Source organism: Microtus oregoni, unplaced genomic scaffold (genome assembly GCF_018167655.1).
Source record: "Microtus oregoni isolate MIOR12 unplaced genomic scaffold, Mior012 000148F_ref0000004, whole genome shotgun sequence".
NCBI lineage: Eukaryota > Metazoa > Chordata > Mammalia > Rodentia > Cricetidae > Microtus > Microtus oregoni.
In genome coordinates, this window is record NW_024544798.1 from 46,068 (window position 1) to 69,203 (window position 23,136).

Sequence of the window (23,136 nt, forward strand, 5' to 3'; positions counted from 1 at the left end):
AGTTTCTTTAGCGCACACAATCCCAGGAATTCACTGTACACTGAGAATCATTTAGGTGACTTTGTTAGTTCGTGCAAACCCTGCTAATGCAATGAATTCTTTTGTGCTCTTGCCAGAACAGAAACTGCCTGCCCTTTTCTCGGCTCCCTTCCGAGTCCTTTGGGCGACATCTAGTGGAGGGTCTTCAAAAACTCCGCCTTGCTTCACTAGACACCAAAGGTAGAGAAACCCAAGTCTCAAAGAAGCCATTTAAACCTGGCTCCTTCTAGTAAGTGCCTGAGAGGTTCATTCTGAGTTAGAACTGCCACCAACGCCAGGTGGCCTGTCAGAGAGATCAGTGTCTGGGCCCATGCATCTTGTCAGGCAGCGGTCTCCCAGGCAAATCATTTACCCTCAGCTGGGAGGTGGCTACAGCAGGCTTCGCCTTTCGATGTGAGAGCAAGGAGCGTGTGCACTGTTGCCCGGAAAGGGCTCACTACAGCGCCTGGCACACAGCAAATGCCGAAACTCTCACTGAACAGCAGTCTCTACTTATACGCCTGCAGCAGCTACACGTAGGAGTGATGCTCTAGGACGAGGACTGAGCGGCTCCTCTGAAGTCTGCGCTCCTTTTTAAAGATACGTCCCTTGGGAAATCAGTGCCAAACTGAGCCCCATTCTAATCAGTAGACGAGACGATCTAAACCTAGCAACAATCTGGGCGGGGGATCCTGTGATGCTGGGAAAGCATTGTTGAGGTCTGTGTTAGAAGTGGTTGTGTCTACTGCTGAGACTGTCTGCGAGCCTCCCCTTTTGGTTTTTGAGACAGTCTGTACAGCCCCGACTAGCCTTTTCTTCACAGGGCTCCACCAGCCCCTGCCACCACACCTGGCAGAAGAGACCTCTCACGTCCATCTGTTCAGGTACTTCATATTCCTTATGGTTCTGCCTGCTCTTCTAGACAGTCACTTCTGAAATAAATGAGAGACGGCACCTGTGCCTTTAGGCAAATGAAGATTAAGTCACAAGTGCCCATGAAGTAAAATGTGTTTTGTATTTCGCTAAGACATTTGGACCCTGGAGTGGCAGGACATCCTGGGATCTTGGTAGTGGCACAATGTCTTTGGGGACCCTCTTGCCAGGGACCCTCCTGCCAGGGACCCTCCTTCAGGGCTATGACCAAACATAAACCAGGAGAGGGCTTGAGGCTTCAGTTCTATCTGCAGCGCCCAGGCCCAAGTCAGACGGGGTAGGAGGGTAGGAGGAGGTTGGCCCAGAGACCAAGGCTGTCTCTGTACCCGCCACTCACCACCCAGGTGGCTTTTGGGTACACAGCCTGCCTCCTCTGTGAAATGGGGCAGACACCCGGACCACCCTTGGGAGATTTGAAGCTTCCTACATGAATTCTCTACACACCTCTTGGGCCAGCAGATGTCCAACCTACTGGCCAAGGCAGAGGGACTATCGGGGAACCTCTGGGTTGTAGGATAAGGAGACCCACGTCCTAGGGAGACTGGCCTGGGACACTCAGGTACAATAATGCAAAACATGCCAGTCACAGCAGTTCGACATTTTACTAAATCAACTCACACAAATTTCAAATTTCAAATATAATTAAGGACAACAGATTCAGTTCTGTCTTTAACATTTTTCATTTTCAAATCTATCATTAAGACAAAAAGTAAACAAAAGTTAGGTCTGTTGCAAATTTTATGATTTTTCTTCTGAGGGAAAAAACATTATAGTAAAAAGAACGCCACTGGGTGTACAGTAAAGCACCACAACACACATTACAAATGGGGCTTCCTGCTGCTGCGACACAGGAGAGGGACCGTCCTCCCCACTGCTCTGTGTTAATCAGGACTTCATTAAAGGAAAACTATAAAATCCCCTAGGTTAACTAAGTCAGACACGGTCTGGAACGCAGTGCTTAACGAGGACAATGCTGACTATCAGTGCTAACAGAAAACATTTTAGAAGGCCCAAAACAATCAAACTGGAAACCAAAACCTTATTTTCCCTAGATGAGCAAAACTGAAAATGAAAGCAGTCCCACCTCCCAGTAAGAGCAAAGGTTATTTTTTTGTTTTCTTTCTTTCCAGTTGGAGGCAGGGGACATGGTCTGTGCTGGCTCTAGGGGTCACTGGCCTAGTTGGCATCCAGCTTGGCCATTTCCTGCACATAGATGCCTATACTCTCACTGTCAAAAAGCACAAAGTACACGGTTTTGATGGAGGAGGACATAGTGGACACGAAGTAGTTGGAGATGGCCTTCAGAATGAGCTGGGCCGCCGTCTGCTTCGGGAACCCATTCCTGTAGGAGAGAACACAGTGGTCAGCATTCAGGGCTCCACAATGAGCCCACCTCGGCTTCCCCTGCAGGGTCCTCGCTCTGGGCTGGAGTTTACTGAGCTCTGGAGGTGTTCATGGAGAGTCCTTGTGGGACAAGTCGATTAGGGAGCTGTCATGTATTGTTTGTACTTGGGAGTGACCTCTCTCGTCTCAGGGCATGACCATCTCAGGGGCCCTCCTAGACTCCTCGCCCTGAGGAAGACTGGTTCTGATACAAGCGCCAAGAGTAACAGCCCGATGACATTAAGAACAGAGATCTTGAGCACACCAGAAGGCAAACCATTTCTAACCATACTATAAAAAATGCCTGCAGGGGGGAAAAAGAAGCTAGACGCACTGCTCAGAACCGTCTAAATGGGGATCACAGCCGACCCATCCGATAACTACAGCTGCTTACTATGAACTCCTTTCCATTTGCTCGCCCTCTCTGTTAGGCTTCTGGGGTCGATTCACCTGGTCTGGTGTTTGCTGTCTACCTGCGGCTCACTGTTCTTCTGCATGCTTAACAAGCAACTCATTTAAAACCAAAAGCATGGCTACTGCAGCTCATCATCTAGGCGGAGCCATCCAGCACTCACAAGATGACAGGCATTTAACAGTGGGCATAGGAAGAATATGATACAATCGTCACAGGGAGGCAGGGCCCCAGGGAACGTTATAGAAGGGTATCAGTAAGTAGGGACGCTGAACGTGCACAGATGGTCAAGGGTGCATAAGCTTCTGCTTCTCTTTTCTGTTGTCCCTGGAACCAGTGTTAGAGTCCTGTCAATGTCAGCCATCATGGCATGGGTGGGGTGGGGGTGTCTCTGAATAGCTCTGGCCTCTAGTTGTATGGCCCTCTTTCTGGGTGTCAGCAGCAAGGGCTATTGGTCCAGAGACCATCTTCAAGGCAGAGCAGCCACTCTGTTGCAGAGCAAAACTTTGGGTCTTGACTTCAGGATATCATCAAAGTCTCCATATCAGTGTCCTGCCACTGGTGTATGGTTCCACTGAAAATGCCATAGAGCTTGGAACTTAGAGTATGAACTCGGGTCCTGGTCAACACTGCATATGCACCCCCAGGAGTTGCAGTGCACGGGTGCCAGCTTGGCAGAAATAATCGAACACTCAGAGTAGCTGTCATGGACATCCTCTTGCTTACTGCAGTCTACTGTCTTGGTCTGCCTGCTGGTTTGGCTGGTCTTCCTGGGTGGGTGCCTACTTCTAGGTGGGGTGGTCTGCACACTGGAGTGGCAATGTTTTCCCTAACACTTTCTAGCCTTCTGCACCATGTGCTTGTGACACCGAACCACCTGGGGAGTGACATTCTCCATAGCTGCTAGTGTTCAAGGTGTCACAGGGCCACAGGAAAATGCTCTTCTGTGACCTGCTGTCACCCAGGAGACTGGGGCAGTCCCACATAGTTCATCCTTAAGAGGGTAGAGTGCCCCCTCAGGGCATTTTCCCAGGCTGTGGGAAATAGTGACCCTGGTAGTCTAGCCAGGCTGCAGGATGTCAGGGACAGGACAGGAATACGGGCTATAGTGAGGCACCCAAGGCGACTCTCAGGTCTCACGGTCAACTGGGCACAGGGGCCATGACTTCCTTCGGTATGGAGGAGCACAGAGAGTATGCCAGGTGCGGCTGCCGGAGGAGGTAAGTTTGCCCTTCAGTTGTCAAGAGCTCTTCCCAGCAGTGCAGGCCACAACTAACTTTTGGGGTGTCCCTGTGCCCTGCTATACCCTCACTCAGGATCAGCTAACGGCTGCTAGACCAGGCAGACCTCAGTCCATGGGCATAACCTAGATAGATGGGACCTGAGAACTCGGTGGGGGAGCTGTTCTCTCCATGTAAAGATCCAGGCCATGCTCCACGAGAGCCATGCTCCGCCGGAGACAGGCCTGCCTGTCTCTTCACGCATGCTCAGGTGAGCAGAGCGGGAGGAGGGCCTGAGGAACTGGGTTTCAGGATGCCCTCCTGTGTGCTCAGTCAGCTGCTGTGCTTGGCTTCCAGCTCTAACCTTAGCCCCACGGGAGCGTGGTGATGTAGACACCTGTGGTCTAAGCCTCTCCCTGACTGCAAGGCCAGTCTCTAGGTACACTGCTGGTCAGTGTTTACGGACAGACCCTCAGTACTTTCCAGTTCTGTGGCTCTTGGAAGGGATATGTAACTACTGCTGGAGGAAGGTTCCTTCCTGTTCCTGTACCCTAAGTCTGAACCTGTAGCTGGTGCTGGCATCATGGACACCTCGTCACGCAGTCCTGGCTGGGCTCTCCCTGCAGCTTTCCCTCCCTCGGGTCTGTGGCTATTCTTTGGCACCATGTTCTGCATGCAGGCTGCAGGGCAGGGCTGCCAGTCTGGACTTGCAAGTTTACACCAGCAGCACCCTTCACACATACCCAGCATGTCCTCCTGCTGCCCTGCCCTGCACGTATGCGAACCCGTTCATCCTAGGGAGCCAGGCCCTAAAGCAGCCTGCTGAGGCCATGGAGACAGCAGGAAGAAACGAAGCAGGGACTTTCCTCACGCTGCTGGCAGATGTGTGAGATGCTGACACTTCACCCACCATCCCTGCAAAAGGTGAGGGCAACTGTAGCCACAGTGCCATGGCTAGCCCCTCGTACAGCACACAGGAGACCTGACTACATGCTCTTAGCCCATGGTAGAGGTAGGGCAGCCGAGAGATGCAGACTTCCTGGCTGTACAATGATCCCTTGTCTGTGACTTGCCCAGCCCTGTGAAGGCAGAGGGCAAGACAAGATAATGTGTGTTAAGCATCGGGGTGTGGCCCAGGATCATCCATAAGGTTCCTGTGGTGGGTCCCAGCCCCCAGACAGCTATGACTAGATGGCTGCTGTTGGTATCACAACCAACTGTAAGCACTGTAAACAGGGTGTGGTGCCCAGCTCTACTGGAGAACTGTGGGTCTGGCTGTTGGCATGTATACCACGAGCTCCTTGGTACAGGTACTGCCTCAGTTCCCGTCTGAATGGTCACTCCAGTCTTGACAGGTCTCTGCTTTCCTCTCTAATTTGGGTGAGCTGAAGACTTGAGAGGGCTCAGGGCTTCTGCTCTGGAGGTAGAGTCAGGCTTCAGCTGCTCGTGGGCAGGAAGAGCATCAGGATGTGAGCGCTGGTGTTCTCAGGTGTGATGAGGATGAGGAGAGGCCGCTAGGGCCACCTGGGATCCCCCTCCCAGACTCTCTGTTCTACCCATCTTGGGCCTTGTCTGGCACACACTAGAGCCATGTGAGTGTCCCTTGGGTCACCCCTGCTGTGTCTGAAGCACCCTTTCTCCTCATCTGGCCCCAGTCTCCCTGGGCTAGTGCAAAGGGATCTCAAGGGCTCGGTCAGGTCAGGCAGATGGGTCCATGGAAAGCTGAGCTCGGCAGACCCATATATGGGGTGTGTTCCAGCTCCCCTAGTCTGCAGAGTCCTCTCCTGTGTAGGCCTTGCTAAGCCTTATCACTTCCAGGGGGTTAAGGGCCATTGTGAGAAGCAGGCCAGCTGGAGACCCCAGAAAACCTGTCAGAAGCCACATCTGAGACAGAGCCCAGACAGGTGTCTTGGAAGGAGAAGCAGGGAGCTCTGGGTAATGGGTGGACATTGCTGTCACCTATATGATCACTTCGGCTAGGAGTTTTATTGTGCCGTGCTGCTGTCCCCAAGACTTTACCATTTCCCCACATTCTCTGTGGCTTTTGAGTGGTTGCCTGTGAAGCTGCCCAGGCTACATCTTGTAGAGCAGCGAAGAGCACTGGAACCTCGGTGTTCATGTGTGCGATTCCCACAAGGCCATGGGACTTCACAGTGGGTGCCACACCTGGGTACAGGACACTGCTGTGCCCTAGCAGCTCAGGCAGTGCTGAGATTCATCACATTTCCCAGAAAAATCTATCCACAGTGGGCACGCAGGGGGTCCAGCCTGCCTGACAGCAAACTCTAGCTCAGCCAAGGATGAGCTGTGTGACCTCAGGTGCATGCCTTGCCCTCCAAGTTCGCTCTTTGACCTTTGAATGGATTTAACAGTGGAGAGAAAGCGGCTCGCAGTGCCCGGGGCTCTGTTGCCCATAAATGGTGTTTGAAGAACACCAGCTTTCCTTCTATGCTCATAAATCAGAAGGAGGGGTAGCTCAAGTCCCCCCGCCCCGCCAGAGTTCCTGTGTGCTGCCAAAGATGGGTCCCTTCCTTGTGTCTAACATGGCAAGGTGTGACCAAGACCAGGGTTACAGGCATGGGGTCTCCACTGGCCCCAGGCAAAACCAGAAGGTGACAGGAGCAGGCCAGCACGTGTCTCTGGGAAGTGTTCCCCAGAGTGTCACTGTGTTCCCTTGACTTCTACGCCAGAGACACTGGATGCCACAAACAAGTCATTTTATTCCCCTCTTCACCCTGTGATTTACTGGCTGGCCAGATATAATCCCATCCTTTGCCCATGAAAGCAGGGGCAGCTGCCTGCACGGCTGTGGGACGAGGTCTGCCTGACAGATGTGGCCGGGGAGCCTGCACATGTGCTGCCTTTGGCATTCTGCCCTTTAAAAGCTTCCCATTGATTATTTTTAAAAACTTTTACTCCATGAAAAATGTAAATAAGTTTGTAATAACAGATGTTCTTTTATGGGAATTACTTTTATGCTTCAATTAAGAATTTCCCAATAGCCATATGAAAGAGCGTGAAATTATTACCTCCGATAAAGGGTGCTATGCCTTGCTCTTCAGAAGCACCTTTCATCAGGGCAGATCAAAGCGCATCCGAAACATTAATTAACTGAGCCTCTGAACCATCTGTGAAGAAGGGTAGACCCCCATGGCCTCACTTATTAAGGAAGGCCCAGAACAGAGAGACTGATTCATTTACCAGAGGTCACACAGCACATTAACATAATGCCAAACAATAGACCTTCTATGGGAGGTGGAAGCAATAAGTATGGCTTGTTTTTTGTTTTTGAAACAGGGTTTCTTTGTAGCTTTGCAGCCTGTCCTGGAACTAGCTCTTGTAGACCAGGCTGGCCTCAAATTCAGAGATCTGCCTGCCTCTGCCTCCCAAGTGCTGGGATTAAAGGCATGTGCCACCACTGCCCGGCACATTTAAGCTCCGATTCAGAAGCTCTGCTAAAATAAAAAATAAAAAAGATCTTGAATCTACTTTGGGAGGGGTCCTGACACCTATAACACATCCAGTTCTATAACAAGTTCTGTGGCATGACTAGACACTTGTCTTCGCAGATACCTGCACAGCAGAGGGAAAGGGCACTGGAAGGTTCGACTCTGCTGTGTGTCCAGGAGATAGGGTAGGGTCTCACGCTATAGCCAGGCTCCTTCCTCATCTTCCAAGAGCTGGTATTACATGTCAGCTGTCACTCGGCTTTCTGGTGCCGATCTGAAATGCTGTCTACACACAGTGTTGACAGGAGACTGGAGTGGAGACATTCAGAGGACATAGCCACCCACTGAGTTCCCAGGGGCTCCCAGCTCTGCTGGGCTGAGCTCCTGCTTTGGCATGGCACCTGCAGAGTGCTGCCAGGTGTGAGCGAGCTGCAGGAACAGGTGTGAGCTGGAGTCCTTCGAGCTCATCTACACTGCGGAGTCTGGTTCTGGTCTCCATGTGAACAACACTGGGGACTGAAGGGCCTGTCACCAGTGCAGGCTACAGAGAGAATCTGCCACAGCTCCTGGCCTGGGAGGGACGGCTGGGATGGGCTCTGTCTGCTATGGCTTCAGAGAAACAGGGTCAGCAACAGCTAGAGACTGACCATCATGGAGTCACTTAGGTAATGAGATCTCAGCGCTGCCCAGGGAAGCAGGGGCCTCTGCCTTCCACGGTTCTTTTGACGGCAGAAGCAATGTTTGGCAAGAGATGCTTTTAACCTGCAAGGCAGAGGCTGCCTGGAGGACAGCACAACACAGGGTTCAGACAGTCACTGCCCTTATCCCAACCTACTCAGGTAGAGGAGGGGCTCTGTCTGAGCTACACCACTCGCCCAGTACAGACTCCCAGGTAAGCTTCTTGAGGACTCAGCTCCTGCCAGCAAAGCCCCTGCAGGGCCTGCACTGTGCTTCATGCCTGGCCCCAGCCTTCCCAGGCTGGTAGCAGAGAGGATTCAGGGCCTGATGTTCTGAGGAACCCTGTCCCTCTCCACGGCACAGCTCTCAAACCTCCCCCAAACAGCCTTGAGATGCCCAACGGGAGTTTCTCTGCCATTAGTCAGCAGGGCATGGAGGAGCCAAGTCTGGACTTGAGCCGAGGAATGGTTTATGGCTAAGTCCGACCCCTGCCTCAGCTGCAGAAGGAGTACACTGTCCCAGCACTGGTCTCATAGTCCACCTGGGCACATGATGAACAGGACCTGGGGCAGGGCCTAGCCCCGAGAGCTTGTCTTTGGATATTTTCATTCTGCCCCACTTTGTATCCACCTCCCTCTATGGCTAAGGAGGCCAGGCATGTGTCAGGGGTGTCCCTGTATGGAGGCCTAGAGGTCACTGCATGAAGCTGTAAAGGTGACACCCGGATTTCCTGTGGCGACTCCAATATGTTGGAGATACCAGAGTCGCAGGATACCTGTCAAGGAAAGGTGCTAATGGAGAGTGGAACCAGCCCAGGTCAAAGTGTGCTGCAATAAGCAAGCTGAAAGGAGCTGGAGATCTCAAGAGCGCTTTGACATCAGACATGGAGATGCAGCATTTAGAGTGTGCCCTGCTGGTTTCTGGTCTTGCATTGGTTCAGTATTTCTTCACTATGCGCCTTTTCCTGCCATTTGGGATAGTAATGCGTATCCTGTGCCATTACATGTTAAAAATATATGATCTGCTTTTTGATTTCACAGGGGGTTACAGTTAAGAGATCGCCACGAGTCTCAGAAGAGAGTTTGGACTTTTAAACATGCCTGAGACTGTTACAGGCTACAGCAACTTTTGAAATTGGACTAAATGCATTTCTGCATTCTAATGTGGCTACAAGCCTATGGGGGCCAGGGAGTGGATGTGGTAGTTTGAATAACCCCATAAGCTCATAAGGAATGGCACTATTAGGAGGTGTGGCCTTGCTGGAGGAGGTGTGGCACTGGGGATGGCCTTTGAGGTTTCATTAGTTTAAGCCAGGCCCAGTGGCTGGCTCTCTTCCTGCTGATCCAGATGTAGAACTCTGAGTTACTTCTCCAGCACCGTGTCTGCCACCATGCTTCCCACCATGACAATGGACTAAACCTCTGAACTATAAGCCAACCCCAGGGAAATGCTTTTCTTTGTGTGTCTTTACAGCAGCAGAACACTAAGACGAGGGCTTTGCCAGAACTCTCTACGGCAATCCCGGTTTCAACAACCACACGGTTACAGGTGTGTGCTGGAAAGGTCTTTCTCTCTCCCTGCTTTCCTCCTCCTGCTTGAACCCACCGGAGTCTTAGAGCCTGTGAGGTCTGTCTGTCTGTAGACTCCTCTGTGGTGAGACTTGCTGTCACAGAGTTTTAGGTCTTTCTAACTCTTCTTCAGCACACTGTATTTTTAAATGACTTTTTAAATGATGTGTATGTATATATTTGTATGTGCTATCTGCATACAGGTGTCTGCAGAAGTGAGAAGCACGTTACTCTGAAGCTTGAGTTTCAGGCAGTTGGAAGACTCCCCAGGTAAACCCCAGAAGAGCAGGAAACCCCACCACACCACTTGAGGCTTCCTTGGCATTCTTTTGACTGTGCTTCTGAAGGGGGCCATCGTTACAGAAAACCCATTCCTGTGCCCATACCTGCCGCTGCCAATGGACGGGAAGGCGATGGATTTCAGCTTTCTGTCATCAGCTAAGGCCAAGCAGTTTTTCACCGTCTTCTCCAGAAGCTCTTCACACTTGTCTGTACCCCAGACTGGACTATTACAGTGAATCACAAACTTGGCAGGCAGGCCATGGCCTGCACTAACAGCAGCTGGAAGGGACAGAAAGCGACACATGTCACAGGAGGCCAAACCCACACCTCTCTCCCACTCTAGAGTGACCCCTTAGCTGCCTCTGTGGTCCTGTGTCCAAGGAAGACTGCAGCTGTGCCCATGCTATGACTCCAACATCAGCCTGACCTGGGACCCACACTTCAGGCATCTCCCCACATGAGCAGTGGCATTCAACTCGCTGCTCCAGGAGCTGCAGAGGAATGTCTGCAGTCCCTGTCTCAGAAGCATGGCGTGGGGCTTTCACATCAGTTCCACTGAATGTTCGTGAGTAACTATGTCTTACTTCCTATGCATGGGTCAAGACGGCCTTGGGCGTGAGGCTTTGCAGAAGCGGCAGCCTGGTTGTGTGACCTGCTCCTGTCCACGATGACAGAACAAGACTGGCTCTTTAGGGAGCCCTGCTTCCCTTTCTGAAGGAGGGACTGGTTTCCAGACGCACAGCTCCATGACTGTCTCCTCTCCTACGTGAAATCTAAGGGCACAGCCTCAGTTCTGTCCTTTGCATGAGCTGGAACCAGTCTCTGTGTCTCCTGGAGCAGTGCTGGAGCCTCTACAGGAAGGCACTCTTGTTGAATAATCAGCATTGCCCCAGGGGCATCGTAAGACACTTAAGGGTCTTGTGGTGCCAATAACAATTATAAGGCTGTGCTCCATAGGCTCCCACGCTCTGGGCTAAAGGGTGACATGAGTCCTAAGGAGCATTTGAAGCTAGGGCTAAATTGGGTGGGAGAGGGCTAGAATAAAAACACATTAACGGATTAGCTCCTATACTTTTCAAAACAGTTTAAGTCAGGTATAATCTCAGTAAGAACATCACCTGAGTCCTCAAGTTTGAGAACAGCTTGGGTAACTACAAAATCCTAATAGCTTAGAATCAAGACCTTAGAAAGCTTAGAAGACAGACCCTCCCTTCCTCATTTCAAGCTCTTGTTCCTTTGTTTGTTTTTTGAGACAGGGTTTCTCTATGGAACTAGCTGTCCTGGAACTTACTTTGTAGTCCAGGCTGGCCTCAAACTCAGAGATCTACCTGTTTCTGCCTTTTAATAATAAAAATTCTATTAAAATAATCTGAACCATTCTAAATCTAACATCCTTCCTTCAGTCACAGCTCTGGTTGTGCCAGGCTTGCCTCCCATCAGAGCATAGCAGGTGCCAAGAGTCTCTCGTGGGCTTGCAATGGGTGCATGGGTAGGAGTGGCCAGTAGCCCCTGCTGTAGTCAGCTGTCTGTGTCCACCCTCCCTACCCTCGTACAAGGTTGGCCTTAGGTGGGATTGTCTAGAAGAGCCTTTTCATTGGTGCTCTGCCCATCGTGCCCCACGGCACAGATCAAAGTTCATATTCCCATGCCACAGGATGCTGATACTAGTAAGGATGCAGGTGGTATTTCATTGCTGGGCAAGGCCAGCTGTTTCTCCTGAAAGGACCTCTGTAGACATTATATATAATTACTAATGTCTACGTGTAGTCAAGATTTACTTTTTTAAAAAAGGGCCTTGACAAAATGGGCATCCAGGACTGTAGAGTAAGAAAGGAAAAAGCTGGTTGGTGGTGGTACACGCCTTTAATCCCAGCATTTGGGAGGCAGAAACAGGTAGATCTCTGAGTTTGAGGCCAGCCTGGACTATAAAGTAAGTTCCAGGACAGCTAGTTCCATAGAGAAACCCTGTCTCAAAAAACAAACAAAGGAACAAGAGCTTGAAATGAGGGAGGGAGGGTCTGTCTTCATGCAGAGCAGGTACCCCCTCCCCTTGAATGGACACAGGAAGCCTTGTTCTTCACACCTAACTCCCCAAGGTTCCCAAACTTGAGCCCTACTTCTGGATTTCAGCCCATCCCCCATGGACGTCCCCAGTCTTTTTCTTCCCTCTCCAGCCAAGAATGGTGGTTATGGCACATGAGAAATGGGTGTTTGTTTCCCATTAAAAGCACAGCTGAGGAAGGCTGAGGAAGGTGGCTCACCAGCAGACTTGCAGGTGGCTCAGTCTCACCCTCGATTGTTCCCAGCTCTCAGATCTGTCAGCCTTGGCTTCTATAATTCCTTTTCCTTTGAGATAGACACACCAGACAGGAGCTACTAAAATTTTTTTGCACATGAAGGAGGTTTTCATGAGCCTTCACCTGCTGACTATGCACGGGCTACGTTCTAAGGGGTCAAGACCGTCTTCCTCACAGACAAGTGGCACTGCTATGTGCCCTCTGCTCTCAGCTCCTCCCGAGCACTGTGCAAGCCACACCGGATGAGCACAGGGCCCACCCACCTTACCTCCAGCTATTTCCAAGGGTCCATTCTTTTTCCGAAGTTCAAGAACAGCTTCTACAAACTCCTTGCCACCCTTCTTCTCCAGTGTGTTTCCTAGGCAAGGGCAGGGCAGGGTCAGAGTGCCACCTCCTGTCTGTGGCATACAGACACTCAACAGGTCACTTGATTACATACTTTAAGTGGTCTGAGAAGCTACACTTTCACAAGGCTGCAAAACAGAACCTATGCCCTGGCTGGCCAGAGAGTGAAAACCCAGAAAAGATATGCCCTCAGCCAGTGGCCACTAGGCACTACAGTTCGCTCTGGCTCCTTCTGCTGCCCCTCTCTCAGGGTAACAGGGGTAGCAACACTGGAGATACAAAGGAGACATCTGTTCTTGGCAAACATGCCTGATTTCCAGTGTGTGACAAACCAGGTGGCACTGGCTTCCAATGAGTGTGCTGAGGGGCTTATCTCGGGGAGAAGCCCCAAATAAGGAGGTCTGTGAAGCTGAGGCACAAGCTCCTCCTATCCAGCAGCCAGCGCTCCTGGAATGAGGCCAAGGAGAAAGTGTTCCCATAGCCACCCTGGGCCAGCACTGCGTGCTTAGTTCCTATGTTGCAGCCTTGGTGTCATATGTGAATTAAATAAATAGAGAAAAGAAAGAAAAAAATGGTCTCAAGACAATATTTTCTTAATTACATTAATGATTCAGAATTGCTTTAGGAAAAGATGAAAACATCAGAAGCAGAGCTTAAAGACAAACTGGAATTGCACAACACTTGGAAAAGGCTGGCTGCTTAGGACCCAACTTTTAAAAGGCCTTTCTGAAACCAGGATGCTTGCTATGAAAGCCAAGATGACCAGCACTGTCAGAACTCAGGGCTCCCCAGTTCAGGTGGGCCACGAGCAGCAATCTCAGCCGTGGTGACAGCAGCTTGTCCTGTTTGTCCTGCCCACAGTTCTCTTCTTCCTTAAGCTCTGGTTCCTCAGTTTGTGCATCTTAAAGTCCTTGTCCTTGAAGAGGATGAAATACTCCCCCCTTAAGATTCCCATTTATCTTGGAAAGTCTAAGCGTACCTGGGTTGGCCAAGGTCTACTGGAAAGTACCAGCCAGACCAGAATTACTGTTTCGTGTACATGCATGTTCCTAGGGTGTGAACTAACCCAGGAAGTGTCTGGAAGCAAGAGGAAGACCCTGAACATGTCACAGGGAAGGCAGAGCAAGGCTACCGGCAGGGACTGACCCATCACCGTCACTGCAGCAGCCCAAGGGGCGTGGACGAGAGTGGTCAGGAGTCCTGAGCTAAGACAGGACCGGGCTCAGGAGTCTTGTGGTGGGATCCTGTGTCAACAGCTCAGAATGCTCTTTTGCCTTTACCTCCCTGAAAGCACCCTGAACTTTATGTGGCTCAAAGTCATTTCCAAAGATTTTCACCTGCTGCTACTCCATGTTCATAGCAAACTTCAGCACCAGAGTGGTAACTGAATGTGCCATGTGTCTCAGGGGACCACTCTGGGCCTCATGCCCCCACACTCAAAAGTTGGTACGGCCCAGATATGAGACCATGATAGCACCATCTGAAATGTCCATGCAGCTGAAAGCGTGGGGTCCAAATAATTTAGTCCATAGTCTAGTCTTCTGTTTAGCCTGTCTCAAGTGTGAAGGGGGCGCTACTCTGTTGGCTACTGTCTAAGACTCTGTGACATCTACTCTTAGGTGAGAACTGAGCAATTTGGAAAACAGTCAGGTTCTTCACTTGTGAAGATCACTGATTCCCTTCTAAGATATAAAACATTTCCTAAGAAAATAGGCTGCTTTATAATTAAAGGTGTTTTATCTTAGGAAGAGTGTGTGTACTTGAAATTTTTTACTCATAATGAAATATTGCTTTAATTACAAGTGAAATTGCAAGCTAAAAATACACTTAATGCATTTCTCAAACTTAAAAACTGAACCCTAGGTCACAGGCAATCAACCCAGTCAGGACTTGACTCCTACACACACACATGTATGCACATGTTCATGTAGACACACGTGTACTTTTTAACAAGAAACAGGCCCATTTTCAACCATATTGTCAACACTCTTAATGTAAGGCTCTTGCTTTTTAGGTTCAACTTCAGGGTTAATCATAAAGCAATCGGCTGATTTGCCCCCAAGCATAAACATGTGTTACTCCCAGGAGAACAAGAACATTATTTCATGCTTAGAAAGCAGGCATAAGTATCAGTGTTCAAAACAGCCTAGGCAAAAATTTAGGCTTGGACAAATGTCAGGCTCAGCCTGTGGTCTATTTCACTGTTAGAAAGAACTTTTGATGGGTAAAGTTAATCACTGGGCTAAGCATTCCTGCACTCGAATCCCTTCTTCCAGCAGTCTCAGGACTCAGGAATTCACACCAAAAACACAAAGTGCAGCCATTTCCTCCTAGCTTCCTCTTTCCCTTCTCTCACATCAAGTGGGAGCTGGAGCCAATTGAGGCCATGCATGAATCTGGATTATTGTTGTTTTGAGATTGTACGAGGTATGTGAGGTCAGTACTAGTTTGGACTGGATCTCGGCAGAGAGCACAGAGGTGGGCTCTGGAAGACTGGGTTCCCATCTGCTACTCTTTCCTCCTCCTGAGGTTTTGCTAGCTGTGACAGCGATGGTACCAGTCCCAGCTTGGGGACGCCACCTTTGCTTCTCATGTCACTCACTAATGGGCTGCAACCCTGTCTCAAACTTATACTTCTTCCCCTCTGTTCAGTTCTTCTGACCAGGAGCCGTTCACGGAGCCAGCGAGACACTCTGCCTGGGGCCTTCAGGGTCCCCACTGCATCTTACACCCTGGAGGACAGGATGAGCAGGCCTTAGGCATTCCCAGCTCACAAGACCAGACCTGTGCCACTCATTTATTACTTTTCTCCAAATAAGTACTTCCTTCCCATCAAGTTTTTATTGACTTGAGAAAGGAAACATCTTTCTTTTAGCTGCCTTCCTAGGAGGGGATTTAACTGCCTGCAGCCGGGTTTCATTTTGGCATGGCACACTTGCCATCTGCTCACTTTCCATCCGTGTCTGAGGTATAAAATGCCCAGGAGAATCACCAGCCCAATTCGCATGTCTGAACCAAGTGCAAGCATAGGCTCTGCTGGTGACACTGAGCCAAGCTGGGCAGTGCGGGCCCAGCCTATCTGTGCCCAGTGCCCAGGACTCCTTGTCTCATCTCTCAAGGTGACAGGGCTTGGTAATGACTTGGAATGTCACCATTCTCTCTGGGTCCACATTGAGAACACTGATGAGGCCCAGCACCCCTATGTCAGGTCACAGATGCACGGAACACTGAGGGCACCAGGAAGCACAATCCAAGAGCCACCATGTAGGTGCTGTCTGGTCTTCACAGACCCTCATTACCAAGGAGAGAAAAGGAGGTGTGGGGGCTCACATGACTTGGCCAGGTCTTATAATGGGTCGACAATGAAGCTAGGATTCAGGCTCTTCCTAGGTGGGGAATCTCACGACATACCCTCAGGGCCATGCTGAGTCCTGACCCACATCCCTCAAGTTGTCACCTCAGCTACACTGAGCAATGAGCACACTGGACCCACAGGTGCCAGCTGCCAGGGGGGAGCCAAGTGCTTCCTGTGTCTAGGAGGACACTTCTCTAAGTGGTGTCCAAGGACAGCTCATTAAATCCACCTTGAATCTCGCTGAAACCCTGCATGTAGGAACACATTTAGAAAGAGTGACTGACCCCTTTGTGTGTCTAGTCTGTGAGACCATTCGCAAGAACAAACATCTTCTGACATATGACAGTGGCGTGGGCACTGAGCCCTGTGCATGGGAGTTTGCATGTCTGTTCCGATGAGGGCACACCAGTGGCCCTGCCTGCCTGTCACTGAGGCCTGTGGGAATCCAGTCTCCAACAGAGCGGTACCTCGTGAGGTGGAGAAAGAAATGCCGCTGAGCCAGCTTCCAAACCAGAAGTGCCCACGGGGCAGCTGCACGCTGCACTGGCTGACGGCCAGCTGTACTTCTCCAGTTCACAACCCAGGGACGAAGGCCCCAGGAAGGTCGGGACGGCTGGAAGTGTGAAATGAATGCAGCCTGCGTAGCTGTCAGAGGATCAAGCTGTCTGCGCGGCCGACTGACCATGCACACACACACTCGGCAGCACCCAGCTCGGCATTACCTACTTCACCACCGGTGTAGAAGTCAGTGTTTGTCGGGTGAACGACAGCATCACTGTCGATCGAGGCAATGTCAGCCTGAACAACTTGCAACTATAACAGGTAAACAAATGTAGATCAACTGTGTTGGACCGAGACCCACGCACAGGCACATTTACTAACGCCCCAATGGCAGGGCTGGCCTACCTGGTCGATTCCAACATATGAGCCCAAGGGGCAATCAGTCCACGCAGTGTGCGCACATGTGGATGGGAGTGAGGACAGGAGGAGGAATATCAAATGTGACATGTTTAAATTAAACATTTGAATGACAAGTCAAAAAAAAAAGAGAAACACACATATATCATTTCCAAAGATTAAAAGAAATAGAACAACGATGCCCCACTTTACCCTGCAGAAGCCTGTACAATGCTGGCACCCCACTGAGAAGGCTACAAAAACATGGCATCTGCTTTGAAAAAAATGTGGACTGTCAGGCCAACCACAACAATGAGTTTCTCCATTGGTCTGCAGCAATCAACCTGGAGGCTTGACTTTTCCTCGGGATTTACTATTTCTGCCTCCCCTGAAATAAGAGCTCAGGACAGCCCAGATCATGTCCAGAGTTGCCCGTAGTTTTTCACTGAACGGGCAGAAATATTTTTCCAGGCCGTTCTCTTTTCCCAGCGAATCTTTTCAATGTATTTTGGACAGAACGGATACCATTTATAGCTTCTGCCCTTCTGTTTTACAGACGGCATCTGGATAAGGCAGGTGGAAGGCATATCTCAATTGGGGTACTTCTGATTGGGTGTTCGGCAAAGGCCAGTTTGTGTAGGTGGGAGTGGCCCCTTGATGAGAAACCCACCAGGTTAGGACAAAAGCAGCTGCAGCTGAGAGCAGAAGGCACAGAGACTATCCTGTGGTTGGTGCTGTGTGGCACTGCCCAAGAGGCATCTGAAAAGCCTGTAAGCCCCAGCAAGGCTGTACCCAGACGGGTACTTATCATGCTTTGAGCTACAGTTCCTCTCATGAATGAAACCACAGAGGTGGGATACCTTATGCTGAATGTCTGCTCTCCTTGAATGGAACAAACTCAGAAAGAATCTGCCCTTCTGATTAACACCCCCCCTCCACCAGCCACAGTGCCTGCAGGAGGCACCCAGACACACACTGCACGGGAGCAAAGGCTGAGGACAGGGCTGGTAAATCTGCTTCTGAGTGAGGACAGTCCACGACATAAACGCTAGCTCGCTTTCTGCCGCACCCTGAGTGCCATTCTAAGCAAGCTCAAATGGAGAAACTATTGTTCTGTTGTTACCTGAGATTTCTCAGCTTAAAAAAACAAAAATAAAAAGGAAAGAAAAAGAACAACAACAAACCAAAAAAACACGTTTTAAAATCCCTCCCAAGAAACCAGCAGCCAGTCTGATCATTATGGAAGAGAATTTAGATGGTGATGTATTTGCAATCCAGGAGAAGTAGCCAATCACAATCGAGACTTAAGAGACCGTCTCTGTTCAGAGTGGCCTAGAGCGAATCAATATTTAGGGTCTACAACCATATGCCAATCAAGGATTGGGGATTTGCCTTGACCATACTTAAGTCTAGGCAAATGAAAAGTCTAAATTCTGGGTTCCAAAAATTCTCATCTGACAGCTGGTGGTGCCAAACCCCATCCCCAATTACCTAGGTCATCTTTAAGGTCAATGTCAGCATTGGTAGGATTGATTATGGCCTCCACCTCAAAGCCGGCTAAATTACTGATCTCACTGTGAATAAGGTTCAGCTGAAAAGAGAAGCACGAGGTGGGAAATAACAGGAGAGCCGGCAAGGTGCAGAGAGATGACCCCTGGACATGGGTGAAGCGGCAATGCCCACAGTGTACTGGGCACAGAGAGAAACAGGAGCCGCTGGTAATGCGGATCTACTTCAAACAGAAGAGTCCAGTGCCACAGGCTGCTAGGGGAAGCAAGCTAGGCGGGGCATTCAGAACCTGCAGGTGTTGCTTAGGGTGAAAGGGAAGCACAAGCCACACTGGCCTGGGAAAAAAGCTGGTAGTTTTCCTGTAGAGGAACTTGTAACCATGAGGAGGACCCAGAACCAGGATGCTCGGTGAGGGGGGAGGCAGGGTCCTTGTCCTTGGGCACTAAGGTGGTAGAGAAACCCTACCTGGCTGTGTATACAGCTACAAAGTGCCACTGTCTTGTATGTGTTCGCAAGTCTCTAAGGCTCTCTTCACCACTGTAGCTGCTGGCTGTCTCTCCTTCCTTCCATCTTACTCAGGGACAGCAAAGAGCCCAAGAATAGTTTGTTGCTTGGGAACATTTAACTCTATGTGTTCATTAGTCACATAATAGAGCTCTGGAGACACCGGGAAAGAAACCCAGTCATTCTCCAGAAAGACAATGTATCTTTTTAAAAATAATTTCACCTCACAGGTCAGGTAGCACTGAGGCTGGTGGGTGGCTCACATATACCTTGTGTTGTGTCTGCCCCATCACTGGGTCTTTCTGAAGGGCCACTGACCTTTCTCCCAGTGTTGCTCTGCTGCCATGGCAACCCTTGGTCATTAACTAAGAGCAGTGGGTGCTGGATTCTGCTGCCCTGTCTTTTCTGTAGGTTCAGGTGTGGCTACGCTTGCACATTCACAGTCTTTGTCTTGTCATTGAATTGCTCCTTCTTCAGTGGTATCAACTGTAGCAGAAGCAGTACACATGCACCAAGGCCTAGGCTTGGGGAGTGCCTGAGCCTGCATGGGACAGCAGGACTGAATCCCTGTCCTGATGCTCACTATGGAGGGGAGTAGATGGAGTACAAGCCAGTATGGCTCCTGCTACTGAGCCCCCAGGTGTTGAACTTCTAAGGCCAAACATTTTGTTTTTAAAGAAAAAAAAATTGGTAAGCTATATGCAAGAGAAATACTCCCCCAAATTTCTGATCCTTAAAAGCTGCTAGACTCTCAAAGTCCTTTGGGAGAAAGCAATGGTAAAAACGAATGTGGTTGTTTGGCCAAAGAAAGATTCAAAGACAGAGGAAAGGCCCGGTTTCCTCACTAGGGCTTCCTCTTCCTAGCACCTCGTGGTGATTTGGGGCTAGTCACATCCCTAAGGCAGCAGAAGAAAGCCACCAGGTTTCCTCATGAAGCTGCGTATCAGGAGCTCTGGACCAGGGACAGATGCATTCAACCCTGTGGGCCTGGCTGTTCCTTCCTGCTGGGAAGAAGGGAGGATGAGCACAGACTCCAAGGAAACACTATTTGGAAAAAAAACAAACTAAGCCAATACTCCATGCCCTCACCAAACAACCAACCTGCACTGTGAAAAGGCAAGAGACTGGTGAGAGAAGTAAGGGGAGCCACATCAGGCCACTCCTGTCTTCACATCTGTGTTGTCCCTATGTCTCCCATGTTTCTAGCCTAAAGCCTCCCAGAGCCTTGGGCCTAGGGGTACCATATGGTGACCAAGCAGTGCCCCAGAAAGACGTGAACATCCAGAAAGTGCCAGAGGCCAGGGTGGGGCCGTGCTGCACAACCCCATCATAATGCCCTGTCCTCCTTCAGAGGCTGTCCAGTGATCTGCACAGAAGGACAGGATTGAGAGCTCCCCGTCTCTTGCCAAACTTCCCACCCTCAGAAGAAGTGGCATGGAACAAAGGGAATGCCCAGTACCTGACACCTGGGCCTCTAGCACTGTACCAAGATCCTGAACTATGCCCTCCCTAACTTGATTTCCCAGCTGCTTCAAAGACAGCTTCTCCACAAAACAAAGCACCACTGCTGACAGAGACACGGATGCATGCACTGCAAGTGGTTTTGTTGTTGTTGTTGCTGCTGCTGCTTTAAATAAACCGCGAAGTTTTTAAAGGGTGAAGGAGAAGTCAAGTCTCGGTGGGACCACAAGGCGAATATTTGTGGATTTGGGCTCACAACACTGTTTTCTTAAAAAGGGGGAAAAAAAAATTCAACCATGTGTGAGCACGGCCATCACGGAGTAATGAGGGCAACTGCTCCTGAGGCTGCAGTCTATGAAATGCATCATTACCAACAACTAGAGCCCAGGCTTCTAAGCCCCTGACTGGCTCCTCCTGTGAGTAGCTTAGCAACCAGGCTCACAGGGCTGGAGGGTCAGTGTTGCCTTTCTCCACCTGCTTGCTTGCTACATTCAAGTGCTGCTCTCACTGTCACAGAGCAGGGGATCACAACCATGATCCTACAGAACACTTTCGGAAACATTTTACCAAACCCAAACTAATGCCCGACCCAGGTGTCCAGGGTGCTTTGTGTGACTCCGCGGTCCGTTTTATGACTCCTGCCCCACAGGACTACACACTAAACTTGTTGCCTGACAGTCAAAGCCAGCAAAGGGCCTGGAAGTGCTGCTGCAGAGTAATGTCCTAGATGGCACTTACTCTGCCTCAGGCTACCGGAGGGGAGGGTTCTTGAAAAGACAGAAGCACCCTAATTTCCACTGTGGGTGCCCAGGCTGACTGAGGTAATGCAAATTCTGTTTGCAGTGAGTAATTCTGGGGACCTCATCTGGGGATCGGGGGGGTCAGCACATCCTTCTGGACACGCATTCAGCAAGAAGGGGAGTTTCATGACCTCCAAAGTCTGAAGTGTTTAAATGTCTAGGAAAACAGGCTGGCACTCAGTGCCTTGTTCAGGGCTGACCATTTGTACTCTAGGTTCTAGTCCAGTAAGTCTTTATCAAAAGGCAGGCCCATCAGGCAGACTAGCTTTGTGGTCTAGCCTGATGCCTTCGTTCTACTTATCAGACCATCTGCAAATTATTGGAGCATCAACACCTTTCTCTGGCTTTCTGGACCCTGCCAGGCCCAAAAGGGACAGTCAGTATTAAAGAGATTTACAGTGTTTTCCCTGAGGTACCCAATCTGCACTCAGACCAGGAGGAAGAACTGCAGAGAGCTGCCATGCCCAGCTCTGCAGACAAAGGCAAGGTATCTTCAGCGGGGCTCCAGACAACAGCCCATGATCCCATGTCTTTCTGAACTGCCAGAGCCCACAGGACATCTGTGTTGACACACTGGCCTGACATAGCTTGGTGCTTTCCCTCTGTCTGTAACTGTGTCTTTTCCGGGGAGGCAAATGTGAATTCTAGCTGAGGTGGCAGTGGAATGGAGTAGAATCGGGAAAGGCCAGGGTGGAGGTGACAGAGGACAGGGCAGCTGAGGAAGAAGGTAGGTGTCCCCAGAGACTGAGCAGGGCTACCTGTTCACTAGGTCTCCTGGCTCTGGCTAATCATTCCCTTAGGGAAGGAGAGTAGTCTTAAACAACAGGGATTTCACACATCAGTGGCACCTGAGGCACTGTGCTTGGACCTGTTAAAGGAGTGGAAGGAGACCCAGGTGTTTGCCTTCAGTGCTGAGCAGAAGCTCAACTTTCAAAGTCCCAGACCTTAAGATGACAACTAGAGCTGCTGCCTTAGAAAAATGCACGCAAAATACAGATGATGGTTATAAAACGTAAAGAGGACGGTTAGATTCCGGAACAGTCACCGCAGGAATTGCATCATGAGAGCCTGAGTGCAATTAGTGACAGAGAGGGAAGGGCTGGGGACAACTGGCAATGAGCGAGCAAGAAAATGGTGGCACTGTGATGCAAAATAAAACTGACAGTGAGGACCTAAAAATGATGCAGCTTCTAAACCAATTTACACCACCTTTAAGCAAACCAACCTGCAAGGTCGAATTCAGTCCTTAAAGATTTTTTATCTTTTTTTTTTTTTTTAAATTGAGACAATCCCCACCCCTCTTTTAACCAACTCTCATTTTCAGGTCTTAAAAGCCTTTGCATCATTTTTATTTTCAATAAAAGTGAATCAACTTTTACAAAACCATGGCGTCCTGGCAAAGCTGCATCACTGGGGCGGCTGAAAACATATTGCCCATGGTTAAAACAAACGACTGGCTAGAGGGGTCGCCTGGTGGGTCAGTGAAGAAGTCCCTGTCCACCTGTCAGTTTGTCTAAGATCAACCCAGCTCCCTGCATCAGATCAGAGCCCACCAGAACTGCTGGATAAGGTCTCTCCCCTGCACATGCCCCCTGATGACCAGCCTACTCCAGGGAAGTGGCGCCTACTCTGGGCTGAGCCCCAGGTCCTGTCCCCCACCTCCCCTCCCTGGAACCTGCCAGAATCCCGACCCAGCTTGGTGATTCTATCAGCATTCACCCCCTCCCTGGGACTACTTCCAAAGTCAACCCCCCACACCCGGCCAAGTTGGTCTGCCCACCCTCTGAGCTGAGTGGTACTCAGGAATCTCAGCCTGTGCCCTCTCTCCCAGGGCCCTGGAGCAGACTGAGCGGTGTCTGCCTACCTTCTGGCCGAGGAAGAGGCTCTTGGTGGAGAGGACAGTAAAGCCATCCGCAGGCGTGCCCTCCGTTGTACTGTCTGCGCTGGCTGCCTTGCTGACTTCTCCCTGCTTCTTCTTGTACAAAGCACAGAGTTAGAACATGAACCATTGGGCAGGGGCCATAC

The 23,136-nt window shown here is 50.3% G+C and overlaps 1 protein-coding gene across 4 annotated transcripts in view; it reads right to left on the reverse strand.

The window, feature by feature from the left end:
- Positions 1-1,539: 1,539 nt before the first annotated feature.
- LOC121444918 (core histone macro-H2A.1) overlaps positions 1,540-23,136 on the reverse strand; it is a 65,683-nt gene continuing 44,086 nt past the window's right edge. Inside the window, exons 5-9 of one of the 4 annotated variants that reach the window (XM_041646861.1) lie at positions 22,976-23,083; positions 16,663-16,753; positions 12,509-12,598; positions 10,048-10,222; positions 1,540-2,293 (exon numbers count right to left, since the gene is read on the reverse strand). In XM_041646861.1, coding sequence (XP_041502795.1) covers positions 2,128-2,293; positions 10,048-10,222; positions 12,509-12,598; positions 16,663-16,753; positions 22,976-23,083 — 630 coding nt within the window. In that variant the 3' untranslated portion in view covers positions 1,540-2,127. Of the gene's footprint in view, positions 2,294-10,047; positions 10,223-12,508; positions 12,599-16,662; positions 16,754-18,328; positions 18,429-22,975; positions 23,087-23,136 lie in introns of all 4 variants that reach the window. The other 3 variants (XM_041646860.1, XM_041646858.1, XM_041646859.1) reach the window with 3 other exon arrangements.